Raw genomic sequence first — 17,311 nt, 5'->3', positions numbered from 1 at the left:
ATGATCAGACATGTAACTCACCGACGTGTTCCGTGTCTCGAGCAGGAGAAACTCCTCCGGGTGATGTCACCGAGAGGAGAGCGGTCCTCTAGCGAACCTCGGACACTATTTCCTATTTCCTCAACCGTTTCTTCAACTTTCCTTGAGTTGGCCTCTACTAAAAACAGTTGAGGAAATGGTGTCTGCAGTTCACTAGAGGTCTGCTCTCTTTTTTTTTTTATCCACTATTTCTCCCATTTTCTTTTTTTGATCCACTTTTTCTCCCATTTTTCTATATTTTCTCCCATCCCAATTTCGTATCATCCAATTCAACCCTCCCCTGTCACGAACGCTGTTTCTTGCCTCCCACAAGCCGGCTGCAATGTGGACTAAGTCATACATAGCACAAGTCCCCTCCGGTACTTGAGGTAACAGCAGTCGCATCTTTTCACCTGCGCAGCTCGATCGCTCAGTGGCGAGGAGTAATGCGTGGGAGGCTCACGCTGCCCCCGACACTTCCTGATTCTACTGCGCAGGCGCTCCAACCGACCTGTAGGAGTCGCTGTCCACAACGCCCGATCCCCACCCATCAGTTTCCCACCCCCTAATACGGCCAATGTGTATTAGTACGGACGACCAGCTAAACTGAAAGCAAATGTGGAGTGCTGGGCTCGAACAGGCAAGCCCAGCGTCTCCAGATTTCGTGGCGAGCGCCTTGCCCACTACGCCACGTAGCCGCCTATTTCTCCCATTTTCTATATTTTCTCCCATCCCAATTTCGTATCATCCAATTCAACCCTCCCCTGTCACGAACGCTGTTTCTTGCCTCCCACAAGCCGGCTGCAATGTGGACTAAGTCATACATAGCACAAGTCCCCTCCGTTACTTGAGGTAACAGCAGTCGCATCTTTTCACCTGCGCAGCTCGATCTCTCAGTGGCGAGGAGTAACGCGTGGGAGGCTCACGCTGCCCCCGACACTTCCTGATTCTACTGCGCAGGCGCACCAACCGACCTGTAGGAGTCGCTGTCCACAACGCCCGATCCCCACCCATCAGTTTCCCTCCCCCTAATACGGCCAATGTGTATTAGTATGAACGACCAGCTAAACTGAAAGCAATGTGGAGCGCTGGGATCGAACAGGCGATCCCAGCGTCTCCGCATTCGTGGCGAGTGCCTTGCCCACTACGCCACGTAGCCGCCCACTAGAGGTCTGCTCTCTATAATTCTCGGGGTGCCGATGCGGCAGAGCTCTCGAGACACAGAACATGTTGGGTTCTCACACCATCTCCTCACAACAGAATGACGGGATTAAGGTTGAAAATCCGCAAAGTGCTCCTTTTAAGGTGTCTGCATTTGATCTACATACCAGCTCTGAGCAGAAATTACCCTGTAATTACCCTCTAAACACAAAACCGCTTTATTAGCTACCCGGCCACCCGCCTAATTATCAATACACCAGTGTCGGATCCGGTCGAGCCCGTATAGACGATGTCCGCAATAACACCCCCTTATCTTGGTGCAGTGTCATCCGCCTATCGCCTTTACAGAGGATGCAAATCCCCAACACCCATTCATCACCTTGGTTTAGATTGAGCAGCCAAGCAAACGCGGCGGCCATGCTTGTTTAATACAAAGTGACTCGTTGGTCATGACAGCAGGAAGCTCCGAATGGATTCCTCTTGATAGCGGTGTGTGATAAGGCCTCCCCCTCGTCACCTGGCCAGGAAGCCCCAGATATGGGCTCTCGACTGGATAGGGGGGTTAAAAGGTGTTTTATTTATGTAAGGTTGACCTCTGACCTTTTTGGTTTGGCGCTAAATAGGTAATTTCCAACTGCGCGAGGCGCATATCCTGGGGGTTGCACCTGCACTCTCGCTTTGTTTGTTGTTTTTTTCCACACTTGTGTGTGTGATGACTTAGCTCTCATACAGTACTGTCTAGAATGATTACATTATTGTTTTTCTGCTTGTTTACCCTTGTTTCAAGTCGAAGGAATAAACGGCTTGTGTAGGCCTGTGTTGTCGTTTTAATTTTTTTTGGAAAGGGGGGAGGTTTTTGCTAATCCAAAGGGCCTATAGCTTTTTTGCTGTCAATTATTTTTAGTTCCTTTTCTCCACAAGTGTACACAAGTATCCCCTCCCCCCTCCCCTTTTCTCTCTCTTAGCATCTTTAAGTCCACTTTTACTGTTATCATATAGAAATAATACATACATTCAATGGTACCTCCAGTAAGATAACTCGTACATAGATCAAAATATGTGAAAAAAATAAAAAATTACATCTTTACAACACCTTCAATGGCGTGAAGGCTTAGCCTACTTTATGTGAACTATAACTGGTAATGGCAATACAAAAGAAAATTGACACACATGCCTTTTAAAACGAATTCAACACTAAAGTTGTGTTGGCTCATGTGTTGTTTTGGGTTCTAGCTGGCATGACTAGACCTGGTCTCTCAGACATCAGCCTTAATACCCTGTCTCAGGGCCAGTGGAGGAGTCTGTAGTTAGCTGGAGCTGTGTGGCTGTAATGATGGGGTGTACTGTACCTGGAAGCCGTTTCACTCCGAGCCCGACGTTACCGTCAGATTGTCTCTCCGCTCTCGCTGAGTCACACAGATGCCTTTCAGCGACAATCTATCTGCGGTGAAAGACTTCTAGTCTCATGCTGCGCGGTTGCACATTAGTCATGTTCCTGTCACTCTTGCGTCTGTCTCATACAGACACACGCATAGGCACCTCATCCCCTCCGGACCCTTTCAGGGACTACACCCTGCCTCCCTGTATAATTTCAACCGACTGACTTTTGATTATGCAAGCAGCAGCCTTTGCAAACGTAATAAAAAAAACACCCGCTTCAGTCCGGTGTTTAAATCCGCCTCTCGTCTCAGCCGCGCTCTGGGCTGTCCTAGTCCACCTGTCCGACATGTCCGTTTTGTGATTCATAATAGTGTTTTTATTGCAGCAACTAAACAAATTGACGTACTACTAACCGCTACCTCTTGTTATTATCACACAATGTCTCCAGAGCGCCAGTCTACATCGAGGCCGTGTGGCCTGAACGCTAGTCTACATCGAGGCTGTGTGGCCTGAACGCTAGTCTGCATCGAGGCCGTGTGGCCTGAACGCTAGTCTGCATCGAGGCCGTGTGCCCTGAACGCTAGTCTGCATCGAGGCCGTGTGGCCTGAACGCTAGTCTGCATCGAGGCTGTGCCCTGAACGCTAGTCTGCATCGAGGCTGTGCCCTGAACGCTAGTCTGCATCGAGGCTGTGCCCTGCACGCTAGTCTACATCGAGGCTGTGTGCCCTGCACGCTAGTCTACATCGAGGCCGTGTGGCCTGAACGCTAGTCTACATCGAGGCCATGTGCCCTGCACGCTAGTCTACATCGAGGCCGTGTGGCCTGAACGCTAGTCTACATCGAGGCCGTGTGCCCTGAACGCTAGTCTGCATCGAGGCCGTGTGCCCTGAACGCTAGTCTGCATCGAGGCCGTGTGCCCTGAACGCTAGTCTGCATCGAGGCCGTGTGCCCTGAACGCTAGTCTGCATCGAGGCCGTGTGGCCTGAACGCTAGTCTGCATCGAGGCCGTGTGCCCTGCACGCTAGTCTGCATCGAGGCCGTGTGCCCTGAACGCTAGTCTGCATCGAGGCCGTGTGCCCTGCACGCTAGTCTGCATCGAGGCCGTGTGGCCTGAGCGCTAGTCTGCGGCGAGGCTGTGTGGCCTGAGCGCTAGTCTGCATCGAGACCGTGTGGCCTGAGCGCTGGACCCGTTTTCTGTTCTTCTGGAAACTGGGCAGTCGAGGTGTTCTCACCAGGCTAGCCGTGCCATGTGTCTCATACGCCGGTTAACACGCCGCGCTGCCAAGCGGACATTCCTGTCCAGTAAGCCCACGACCCTCTGCCAAAGCCCTGGCTCCGGGGCCCTGGGGATAGAAGCCAGAGGCCCCAGATCTCCTGGTAATCCCTCTCCTCACTGCCCCCCCTCATCCACCCCCTCAGAGAGGTGGAGTCAGTCAACTCCTCTGCTATGCGCGGGGCGCGATGGAGTGGCCTTCCCTCTCCCACCTGTCGGGATGCTTGTGTGGGGTTACAGCCTGTACACATAACAGCAGCGGCTGTGCGGGCAGTGAAACGGACACAAAGCAACTTCAAAGTTTTACCGTCTGTTCTAACCGGAGATATTGTTGGTACAAAACTAGATAATGAAATTATTTTCAGATTCACATTTCTTTTATTGTCACGTCATTCAGTACCTTTTACAACTTTGTTGTGGTTCCTTGACCGTAGCAGCATCCAACTAAAATTTAAATAGCATAGAATAAAATTAAATAACTGCAAGATGACTATATACAATTCTAACAAAGGGCAGTGTGCAGATAACAGGATGCGCAGTATGCAGATATTACACTATATAAAATGTAAATAACTTAAATAGCTATGTACAGTTCCAACAAGAAAAATGTATAATGTAATGTAATGTGCAATGGGTAAATGGGTAATAATATGTAAAAGAGATGGTAGAAATAGGCTAATATAGGCTACTATATGATACACTAATGATGCATCTTGGGAAGGGAGATACATTTCAAAGTCATGTTCTCTTTGTTTCACTGCTCGTGTAGTTTCTCTTTGCAGGGTCAGAGCAGCATTCATCACTAGTTGGCCTTGGGTTAAGAACCAGCCAGCAGTTTGTGTTTACCCCCCTCTCGTAGTGACATTTAGCCTGCTAGCCGATAGAGAGACGGACTGGTCCTGGGCTGGACCACTATGTTGACACAGGATTGATAAAGAAGCTCTTAAATGGTATCAGCACACTTTGGTCCAACTAAATGAGCTCTCTGTCGGAGGGTTAGGAGTGTCCAAGGTATGGAGAGAGAGAGCGAGAGAGGGGTGGAGGAGGGGAGAATGTGAGAGGGAGAGTGGGAGGTGAGGAAGGAGAGAGGGAGAGTGGTGGCACCCAGCTGCAGTGCAAACCAAGCCCAGTCGGGCGTGGCACCATGCCAGCGGTGCTGAGGTGATTATTAGTACAATGTGAATGTGACTGAGCCTCTTTTTGCGCGCAGAGTCGAGAGATGTGGCAGCTAGCGTTAGTCACAGTCAGCAGCAGTCGGCTCAGAGAGGAGCTGCTGTTTAGCACGCTGGTAAGCAAGCAGAGGGCACAGTCGATGACAATAACTCTATTAAACTGCAGACTATTAATGGCCACTGTTGGGATTGAATCAACTGCTCGCAGATTAACTATTTTGGCAACATTTTACAGTAGCTTGGTTGGTCATAGTTAAATGATATGGTAACTACAGCCCCCCTCCCCACACACACACACAAGTTGACTAATTAACACTTTGATTGCCTAAGGCTAAATTCATGATATACCATCCGTTGCCAGCTCTATTTAACATGGAGAAGTTCCCCTTCTTTGCAGGGCTATACCTTTTTAAATTCTATTGCTAGATTGCCATTATTAGGGCCCATTCAATGTCCTATATGTATTGTTCATGGTGTAGCAACGTTAAACTTTTTCATTCACATATTCATACTAAAATATGATCTAAAGTATAAGTATGTTTTCATCTCTTTCTGCAGCTTTCTCCAGAACGTGATTTATAGCCCCAAATGCATTATATTGATGATGAAATACAGTTTGATAGCAATCGGCGCGATATAAAAAATTCCAACTGGACGTACTTCTGGAAGTTACTACGCGTCATCTGATGTTGACCGGATGGGCGAGGGGGCGTTTATAATTCCGTGGGCAGCATTATACCATTCATCTAATGTGGGTCATATGTTCATCAGATCAGTTAGTATCGAACACGGTAATATTACACGCTAAAACTCACCCCAGTCTCCTCGGGCCATTGGGCGATCAGCGTGGGGTAGACAGTTTTCCATTATGGGATGTCGAAATACCCGGTCCATTTCCAGGTTGTATAATAGTATATACGTCCAAATCATGTTGTTTATCGAGTTATTGGCAACGGATCGCTATGTATTGTGTCGAGCTCAAGTCCCGGGACCTATAGCGAGTGCCCGGAAGTAATATGGGTGATCACCACTTCATCCACATGACTTCCTGTTGGGCGATCTGCCGATCGGCCACCAGATGGCGCTCTTGAACCGCTAGAGGATTGAGAGGAGATCAGAACTGTGTGTGAAGGCTGCAGAGGGGAAATGATTCCGATCACAGATTTTTGAAATATTGATATCAAAGACGAGTTACGGCGTCCTAGGCAACTTGAGCATGGCTAGGAAAGACGCCTAAACACGTTTCCGGCACTTAAAGTGTTAAAGGGGAACTATCTTACTATTTGGGAAATTTTACACAATTCCTGTGAGCCTATGGAACACATCTGTAAGGTTTCAAAATAATTCATTGTTTTGTATTTCTAATCAAGTACTGTAGAGCAGCAGTTTCTGCCCTTCAAGATTCCAAGCTGTTTTTGGCTGGGCTCCGCCCATACTCGTAATGCGCTTTGAGTGACAGTCACCCACTGCACTGCACTGGCAGATACCTTTTGGGGGAGAGAGAGAGAGAGAGATAGAGAGGGACTAATTAATTTCACCGCTGGGGCATAATCCCACGGGACAATGCATTGGTAACTTGTTTCAAATGACTATATACCCCGTGAATATTATTGCACGGATCAGAATACGCATGGCAGCGTGCGCTATGATATTTTGCAACAGGTTGACTGTGATACAAGCGACAGAGGCTCCTCCCAGTCCCATTACCTTCCCACACGGTGTGTGTGTGTGTGTGTGTGTGTGTGTGTGTGTGTGTGTGCGCGTGTGTACAGCTGAAGGTCTCTGCTAAATAACCGCTTCCGCATTATTTCCACTCGCTGCTAATATAAACGTATCACAGTTGATTGTGGGCGGCCGGTGGCAGATCAGTGCCTATTCACGTCAGCGAGCAAGTAATTGTTTTGATAAAAAGGGGGGAAAGAATGGAAACCCACATTGTCTGTTGCTCACCTCCTCTTGATTCCTCCACATCCCAACATCCCAGGTAGCGTGACGTGGCTGAAGTCATGTGGCCTGTGTTTTTCTGTTCATCAGTGTTCTATCATTTGGATGATGTTTTTTTATTAACTTTTATTTTATTTAAATAGTTCATCACCAAACTAAAAATGTACTGTGATTTTTGGGTGCTTGGACTGAACAAACAGACAGACAGACAGACGGGTGTCTGTGGATGTGCTCCCCCTGAACAACTAATATGGGGTAGTTGGTTAAGTTAGAAGTTTCTAATCTTAAGTTTCTGTGTTTTGATCAAATAAAGTGAATTTCTGGAGGCGGCTGGGGGGCGCAGCGGACATTGCGCTCGTCACCAACGCAAGAGACACCGGGTTCGACTCCGGCTGTCGGCGTTCATACTAACTCAATTGGCAGAGTTAGCGGGTGGAAGTCGATGGGTGGTAATCTTGACATCGTGGACAGCGACTCCTACAGGTCGGTTGAGGGACACCTGCACAGCAGAGACAGGAAATGGCGAGGGTAGTGTGAGCCTCCCACACGTTACACCTCACCAATGAGAGTCCGCGCTGGCAGGTGAAAAGATGTGACAGGCTGCCTCCTCGTGTATCGGAGGGGACACGAGACAGGGGAGGGAAGAATTGGCACAGTGGAATTGGGATGGGAGAAAAATAGAAAAAAGAGGAGAAAAAGTGGATACAAAAAAAGATTCTGACACCGCTTCCTCATCATATAGGTGTGATGGATGATAGATGTGTGATGGATGATAGATGTGTGATAGATGATAGATGTGTGATAGATGATACATGTGATGGATGATAGATGTGTGATATCTAGGTCTCCATGCATCCGGCTAGCTCACCGGTACTTCCTGCTCCCGCATATTTCCACGTACGTTAGTGTGGGACATCCTCGTGACCGATGCCCGTGTGTTGCTCCCACAGCACAAGTATGCTGGCTGGCAGATTTTGGTGTCTCTGGCAGTGACCTGCCAGCCTCATTCTCCTGACTGCTACTTTCTCACTCACCCTTAGCGCCCCCCTCCCCATACAAGTTTGCGTTGGTGACATGCTCAATTGCTCATCCTTGTTGATGTTGAGTACTACATGCAGCATTCTGGTGTAGCACCCATCTAGGGACTTCTATAGATGTGTGATAGATGCGTTATAGATGTGATAGATGATAGATGTTTGATAGATTATAGATGATAGATGTGTGATAGATAATCATGATAGATGTGTGACAGATGATATGTGATAGATGATAGGTGTGTGACAGATGATAGATGTGTGATATAGGTGTAATAGATGATAGATGATCGTGTGATAGATATGTGACAGACGTCAAGACAAGGTTGAATCTTTATTTGACATGTTGATCCTGCCTCACAGCAGCACTGCCGGTCCTCTAGTCAGTTAGTTTCTAGAAGCCTGGCCTAATCCTCAAGAATGTATTTGGCTCTGGAGCAGAGTGGGGGTTGAGGCCCAGGACTGTAATGTGGTAACGGAGTGACACTTAGTCCTTAACCCCCCCCCCCCCCCCCCCCCCCAAATGTATTTCAACACAACTAACACTTATTATCGCTGGCTGGTTATACGTCTGGGAATTTCCTTGAACTTTTCAAAGGTCTGTTTTTTTTCTTGTGTGTGTGTGTGTGTGTGTGTGTGTGGCGTATCTGTGGAAGCTTGTTTCATGTTATTGTCAAGAGATGACAAGTTGGCGAGAGCTAGGATCCTCTGGCTTGTGCTTTTGTAACATGCAAATCTGATGTCAGATCATTTTATTATTATTATTATTATTTTTGTAAACAATGTCAGTTAGTTGTATCAGTGTTCCACTTACCTGCTGCAGGTAGACCATATCAACACTGTCTCATCAGACAAATTTAAATAAAGTACTTAATTGACCACAGGAAAAAAAGGTACATAATGTATGTTATATATATATATATATATATATATATATATACGTATATACTATAAGTAATATATTTACTTATTTTCGTATCTGCAAAAATCACCTCAAGTATTGTCAGTTCGACTCCTGATCCAGTTTTTTTGGGACTTTCATCGATACGAAATGTAACTTATACATTATTATTACTTTTCTGTGGTTGATACATACTTTATTTACATATTTTAAGCGAGATGGGGTTGACGATATACACTGTATAAACCCCCCCGGTGGTGGTGTTTAGCCTCCTCCTAAAGTTCCTGATCTGAACGTACAGCCACTGCCAGGTCCAGAAATATTTGGACATCAACACAGTTTTCATAATTTTGGCTCTATACATCACCACAATGGATTTTAAATGAAACTAACAAGATGTGATTTAAGTGCAGACTTTCAGCTTTAATTTGAGGGGTATCTACATCAAAATCAGGTGAACGGCGTCCCCCCAACAGTCAGATGGTGATAACATGTTCTGTGTAGGGTGGGGTACCGTTCACACTTTAACCGATACCACTACCAGTTCTTGGAATTCCGTATTGGTACCCAATGGTACCTTTTTTCGTTACTTAACTCTCTGTATTAACTGCTTCTGCGCCAAGAATGAGTTTACTCGTTATTGCCCGCCAATTGAATTGCGCCAATAACGAGTTTACTCATTTTTATGATCGTTATTTCCTTTATTCGCTATTGCCATTCATAATTCATCCAGCAAGGCTCCGGGAGACTCTGGACTCTGTCTGATATTGCAACGGCTCAATACTGCCGCCTGGTGGATTTCGGGCGATGTTGCACTCACTCTAAACCGGATGGTGCGTTCTGTGCATCGGTGAAAATGCTCCGGGCAGAGCTCTCTTGTTATGTGGATCCAGACAAACACTCTAGTGCATTGGATCGCTTTCGAGACGCAAGAATCGATATGCTTTCGGCGTTTATTGCGTCGTACAAACTGAAAACGGATCTAGCATATGGAAATCAAATAATTGGAATATTTTTTCTCCAGACTCATCGGCCACAGGTAAGAGGAATCTAACGTTAATTCCAGCTCGATTGTCGATTTATTTCATTGCAATCTATCTGATCAACGTATGATGTCGTACTAAAGAAAGCCGTTACTGACAATCAAGGAATCATAAACGACCCCCCCCCCAGGGCTCTACAGTGCGACCATATTGCTCGCATATGCCCCTAAAAATATGTGCGTGCGAACATGCAAAATCAAGTACTCGCACGGCGTGCGAGTGGGGCCAGCGAGTGCAGAGTACAGCCTCTCATTCGTCCTTTTTTTTCTCCGCTGCGAGAATCGTTAAACTACAAGTCCCACAGTTCACAGCCGCATAAACGTTCCAATCACAGTAGTTTCCTGTGGTCACGCGACTGGAAACTGAAAGTAATGATCAGCGGCTGCGTCACTGTCTGAGTCAAACAATAATACAGCCATGTCGAAGCCCATTCATTTTTATTTTGCGCGAAAGATACCGGAGAATGAGAAGTCAGGCGAGGCAGCTCATGTTACAGAGGTGATGGTTAACGTTAACCAAGATACTGACGCTAGCCAGCATGCTAGCGAAGTTGGCCAAGCTAGCGAGGCTACACCCACTGTAGCACCCAATGTAGCCACTGTAGCTAGCGAAGCTACACCCACTGGAGCCGGAGGGAAGACATACACATTTAACGTGAATTGGCTAAACATTTCCCCATGGCTAGAGTTCGAAAACAATGTCATGTTTTGTAAATATTGCAAAGTAGGATCGATGCATTGCGATGCATTGTTACACCCCTACAACTGGCCCACTGTGTATGTGTGTACAGCTAACTTGGCTAGCGTTATCAACCGCAGAGGTGGGCAATGGGTCCAGCTGTAGTGCCGGACGGCCAGAGTGCAAGCGGTGTGGCAATAGGGTCTAGCTGCATCGCCGGACGGCCAGAGTGCAACGGTGTGACGTCGTAATTGGCAGAATCGACTGTCAATCAATGGTCTACCTGACACGCAAACTACTGTACTGGAGGTGTACAGTATTTCAATAGGCAACCCTGAAAGGATTCTTTTTCTAAAAGAGCAACACTAGCTCCCCCCTCTACTGATGGCCCTGGTTGTAAAGCCAGTGTCTCCTTTTTGTTCAATATCACTGCCTTTCTTATTAGGCCTAGTTGTTGGCTACAACTTTGCCATAGTAGGCATTAATCACTTAATTAATAGTTCAAATGTCTGTCCCATTCCCGTTTGCACACGCAGATGATACACACACACGCACACAGTGGGCCAGTGACTTTGGTGGTATGTGCTATTGCACAGATGTGTCCCGTTTGCACATGCACGCACAGTACAAATATACATTTATTTTTGAAAAAAAAAAAAAACTCTGTTACTTGACATATTTTCACTGTGCTCCTAAATATTTTTGGGTGCTCCTAAATTTCTTTGTGTGCTCCTAAATTTTTTCATTTAGGAGCACCTGTGCCCCTAGTGAAAAAGGTTAGCGTAGAGCCCTGCCCCCCCCCCCCCCCCCCCTTTCCTTTGCGCATGATGGAGCATAATGTTTACCAATCGTATGCATTTGAATTTTTTAATGTAGCGTGTATAGGAACGAAACGCCATCGATTATGTATAATATGCGTTTTGGGCCTATAACTTGCGTTCTAGGAATGACTGCAGACCACTCTAAAAACATACTTATATTCACGACGGTATTAACACGACAATGTATGAATGGAAAAATATAACGTTCCCACATCCGGAACGATAGATACCCGATGTTGAATGGGCCATAGTAATGTCGATATAGCTATAATATTTAAAAGGTTGTAAGACTCCATAGTAGGGATGCCCCGATCACGTTTTTTGCCACCGATACCGATCACCGATCGTTGTGAGCCATATCGGCCGATACCGATCGTTTTTGATTAAAAAAATTAAAAATAATTTTATATAAAAAGTTTTTTTTTTTTTTTTTATATAAAATATATATATTATATAATTAGACTTGTACTTGTATTATCTGCGAGACATCGCCACCACGCAACAAGTCAAAATGCTCGCTATCTGCAAACAGCTCCACTGTCTGTGTGTACTCTAGTAGCCTCCAGCTCCAAAAAGGATTCTCCGGCGCTGCAGCGGGACCCCATTGGTAACGTTATGCTTTGGTCATTTCACATTCAGCAAGCCCTCAGCTCGAATACGCATTCAATCAATGTTATAAGACATTGATATCAGGAGCTATCTGTAGCTACTGCTAGCCGGCTAGATGACGTTAAGACAACTATTTAGTTCAATCGGACATTTCGTTTTGAACTGTGAACTAACGTCAGCTAACGCAAGCTAACGCAAGCTAACGGAGATATCAACATGGACTACTAGACTTCCTGGGGCATTTGTTGATATCCGGAGCTATCAGTAGCTAGCCGGCTAAATACCGTTAGACAATGCCTACTAAAAGTGAATAGTTGACTGGGTAATTTTGTTTAAACAGTAACGATAGCTAGGTAGCTAACGTTAGCTCAGGTCGAATGCACTATCTAGACTCAGCAGAGGAGGTCCGCCTCCTCTGTGTTTACAAACTCTACACGGGTACGGGCGGAGCTAGGGAGGAGGAGCAGTTTGCAGGTCCTGTGCGTCTGAGACAAGCGAGTGAGATATCCACTTGATCAGTTTCCGCGATCGGCGAATATGACTAATTATCGGAATTCCCCGATCGCATATTTATACTGATTATCGGCCGATAACGATCGGTGGCCGATCGATCGGGGCATCCCTACTCCATAGGCTTACAGCGCTGGCAGTGAGCGCTATAAGATGGTCAAACTGCGTGGCAGACAGTGTTAACAAACATCTTTATTTCAGTTGTAAAAAAAAATTCCAAACTTCTCAATTTCCATATATTTGTGGAAAAGGCTCCCTCTTGTCTAGTATATTACACATCGGTCGGTATCCCACCCTAGTTCTGTGTAAACACTGGGAGCTCACTAACACCTGCCCCCTGGTCTCTTTCTCTTTCTCTCCCTCTGCAGGAATCGGGAAGGTGAAGAGCAGGAAGGCGGGTATGCGGGACACGGCATCCAACGCGGACGCCGACATGTACGCGGACAACGGCGAGCGGCTGTACGACCTCAACCTGCCGGCGCTGGTGAAGTTCAGCTACGCCGCGGAGCGTGAGGACGAGCTGTCGCTGGTGAAGGGCACGCGGGTGGTGGTGATGGAGAAGTGCAGCGACGGCTGGTGGCGCGGCAGCTACCAGGGCCGCTCGGGCTGGTTCCCCTCCAACTACGTGACGGAGGACATGGACGGCACGGCGGGCGGAGGAGGTGGCGGCGGGGGGACGGGCGACCCGCCCGGCTCGCTGACGGAGAAGCTGGCGGCGGTAGTGAACAGCGCGGCCAACGGGAGCCGCGTGCTGCACACAGTGCAGGCGCTCTACCCCTTCAGCTCGGGCAACGACGAGGAGCTGAACTTTGAGAAGGGTGAGGTGATGGAGGTGGTGGAGAAGCCCGAGAACGACCCAGAGTGGTGGAAGTGCCGCAAGGCGGACGGACAGCTGGGCTTAGTGCCCAAGAACTACGTCACGGTGCTGGACTCCACCAGCGCCTCGCCGGGCCCCCCGGCACCCCCCACGCCCGACTGCGACTACATCTCGCCCTCGGCCAGCGGCCGCTTCGCCGGGAAGGAGTGGTACTACGGCAAGGTGACGCGCCACCAGGCGGAGGTGGCCCTCAACCAGAGGGGCTCGGAGGGGGACTTCCTTATTAGAGACAGCGAGTCATCGGTCAGTGGCAGCTGTGTGTCGTGTTCATATGGTGTCTGATGATGGCTCCAAGTGTTGCTTTAATCTCATTAGGCATATTTTGCAACACTTATTTGAACATTACAAACTAGGATTGGGAACGACCAGAGGGCTTCTGATATAATTCTTTTTTTTTTTATCCACTTTTTCTCCCATTTTCTATATTTTCTCCCATCCCAATTTCGTATCATCCAACCCTCCCCTGTCACGAACGCTGTTTCTTGCCTCCCACAAGCCGGCTGCAATGTGGACTAAGTCATACATAGCACAAGTCCCCTCCGGTACTTGAGGTAACAGCAGTCGCATCTTTTCACCTGTGCAGCTCGATCTCTCAGTGGCGAGGAGTAACGCGTGGGAGGCTCACGCTGCCCCCGACACTTCCTGATTCTACTGCGCAGGCGCACCAACCGACCTGTAGGAGTCGCTGTCCACAACGCCCGATCCCCACCCTTCAGTTTCCCTCCCCGTAATATGGCCAATGTGTATTACTGCGGACGACCAGCTAAACTGAAAACAATGTGGAGAGCTGGATTCGAACACGCGAACCCAGCGTCTCCACATTGGTGGCGAGTGCCTTGCCCACTACACCAGGGGTTCCCAAACTTTTCAGGCCGGGGCGCGTGTAGCTGTTTCGCAACAGTAAGTGACTTCCGGGGTAGGCCTGATTGGCCCCGACAGGCACGTGACGCGCAACTTTCTCTGCCGCGCGGCACGCTCCGCGGAGCCCTTACGGAATTACGTAACCGTCCAAATACGCCATGACTCTCATTCGGCGCTATAGCTCACCTCGCAGAGCAGCGGTCCTGCGATCCTGTGGTCCGTTGTTGGTGAGTTCGAATCCCATCAAATCTTTTTTTTTTAACGTGATTTTTTTTTTAACGTGTATTCTTTCGCCGGTTAAGGTTAGGCATGGTTAAGGTTAAGGTTAAGGTTAGGCATTGTTTCGGAGTTGGTTAAGGTTAGAACGGTTAAGTTTAGGCGCTGTTAAGGAGCTGGTTAAGGTTAGAGTTTGTGTTAGAGAATGGCAATATTCTTTCTATGGTTAAGGTTAGGCATGGTTAAGGTTAAGGTTAGGCATTGTTTCGGAGTTGGTTAAGGTTAGAACGGTTAAGTTTAGGCGCTGTTAAGGAGCTGGTTAAGGTTAGAGTTTGTGTTAGAGAATGGCAATAGACAGCCTATTTCCGCGCGACAGCTCTCAGCAGCCTCGTTGCGCGTCCTGAGTTTGCCGCGTCACGTGCCTGTCGGGGCCAATCAGGCCTACCCGGAAGTCACTTACTGTTGCGGAACCGGTACACGCGGCCGGGGCCCAGAAAATAAGGCGTCAGAGAGCCGCGGCCCAATACACATCGTCTGCCTTTTTTTTTTTTTTTTTTTTTTTTTGCCAGGCGACCGATTTTTTAAGCCAAATATCACTTCAATCCTATTAAGTTAGTACAAGTTAGTTATTCATTTATATGTGCTATTTATGAGAGGGCTAACTTGTTGCAAAATAATAATGATAATAATAATAGCCTCATTAAAATACTATTGTTGCTTCGGTTGTTTTCAGCGTTTTATGTGCATAATCTGTTATTTAGTTTGAAATGTTCGTTGAAATAAGTAGATTTTTCGTTTTTGTTTATTTATTAAGTTAATATAAAACCATATAGTCACATTTTAGAATACAATAGAATAGAATTTTAGAATACAACTAGAAACACTGTCCTGGCCTGCTTCTAAGTTCAGTGGCCTGACAAAAAAAATTAAAATTAAAAAATAAAAAATAAAAAAATAAAAAATAAAAAATATATTTTTTTTTATTTTTTTTTTTATTTTTTTTAAATCATCTCGCGGCCCACCCGTGGCTGCTCGCGGCCCACCTTTGGGTCGCGACCCCGACTTTGGGAACCACTGCACTACACCACCTAGCCGCCCTAGGGCTTCTGATATAATATTATCACCATGATATAATAATTTGTTTACAAAATAATGATTGACACAGCGATCTGCACATTTAACATATTTGTGGCACTACAGTACCTCCACAGTTTGTCCGACAGGACTTACAGACAAGTTGTAAATGGCAGATATTGTGATTTTGGACCTTCTCCTATAAGTATGACAACGTGTTGTATAGATTTATAATTTGTCTTTCTATTGACCACATGAAATAATAGGGGAAAGAAAACGTTAGGAACTTGTTACATTCACCCACACAAGGGCTGAGTACTCACCCCCCCCGTCCCCCTCCCTTTCTCTCACACACTTTCCCATCTCTCTTGCCCCTTCCTCATCTCTCTCTCTCTCTCTCTCTCTCTCTCTCTCTCTCGCTCTCTCTCGCTCTCTCTCGCTCTCACTCACTCACTCACTCACTCACTCACACACACTTTGAGTCAGAAAACAAACATAGTATCAATGAGAGTATCAATAATACACCCGAGTGAAGTCTAGTAAACATTTTAAAATTTTTATTTTTTTATCCACTTTTTCTCATTTTCTATTTTTCTCCCCATCCCAATTCCATTGTGCCAATTCTTCCCTCCCCTGTCTTGAACGTTGCTCGCATATGCCCCCCACTGGTCGGTTGTAGGGAGGATAGAAGCCGTGCATCACGTGTCCCCTCTGGTACACGAGGAGGCAGCCTGTCGCATCTTTTCACCTGCCAGCGCAGACTCTCATTTGCGAGGTGTAACGTGTGGGAGGCTCACACTACCCCCCGCCATTTCCTGTCTCTGCTGTGCAGGCGTCCCCAACCGACCTGTAGGAGTCGCTGTCCACAACGTCCAGATTACCACCCATCGACTTCCACCCCCTAACTTTGCCAATTGAGTTAGTATGACGACTGGCCCAAGCCGGAGGCAACGGCGACAGCCGGAGTCGATCCCGGTGTCTCTTGCGTTGGTGACGAGCGCAATGTCCGCTAAGCCACCCAGCCGCCAGATTTTTTTCTTTTTATAAAAACGTTAATCGTGCATTAAAGAAAAAAGTGGCGTTAATATCGCATTAACTTTGACATATATTAAAGCTGTCAAAGTTAACGCAGGGAACAAAATTAACTTTTTGACTTACCAGCCAAAAATTATAAATAGCTTTTTAGTATATCGCCATGTGTTATTATTACTATTATAATACCGTACTTTTCGCACTATAAACCGCACCTGAATATAAGCCGCAGCAGCTAAATTGAATGATGCATACATATATAAGCCGCACTGGACTATAAGCCGCAGGTGTTTTAATGTTTAATTACCATATGTAAGGGTTCGTGCACAGAGGGGATTGTCGGGAAAGAGATGGCTGTTTGAGGAAGCTCCCATTTATTAACATTTTTGTTTAAACAGGAACGATAGCCAGTTAGCCAACGCCGGGTACAGTAGGTATCAACGTTATCTCTCATAACGTTAGCCAGTTAGCAGCTCCGGGTACAGTAGGTAGCAACGTTAGCTCTCATAACGTTAGCCAGTTAGCAGCTCCGGGTATAGTAGGTAGCAACGTTAGCTCTCATAACGTTAGCCAGTTAGCAGCTCCGGGTATAGTAGGTAGCAACGTTAGCTCTCATAACGTTAGCCAGTTAGGAGCTCCGGGTATTGTAGGTAGCAATGTTAGCTCTCATAACGTTAGCCAGTTAGCAGCTCCGGGTATTGTAGGT

At 46.9% G+C, this 17,311-nt stretch overlaps 1 protein-coding gene across 2 annotated transcripts in view; it reads left to right on the top strand.

Moving 5' to 3' along the window:
• The window catches only part of nck1b (NCK adaptor protein 1b), a 142,351-nt gene that overhangs the window by 119,898 nt on the left and 5,142 nt on the right, over positions 1-17,311 (top strand). For both annotated transcript variants that reach the window (XM_084326694.1, XM_084326695.1), the window contains one exon: positions 12,914-13,665. In XM_084326694.1, coding sequence (XP_084182820.1) covers positions 12,914-13,665 — 752 coding nt within the window. The remainder of the gene's footprint in view (positions 1-12,913; positions 13,666-17,311) is intronic.

Source organism: Notolepis coatsorum (assembly GCF_963971535.1).
Source record: "Notolepis coatsorum genome assembly, chromosome: 12".
In the NCBI taxonomy this organism is placed as follows: Eukaryota; Metazoa; Chordata; class Actinopteri; order Aulopiformes; family Paralepididae; genus Notolepis; species Notolepis coatsorum.
The sequence above is the reverse complement of the archived record's forward strand: the minus strand, read 5'-3'. Positions and strand labels throughout refer to the sequence as shown.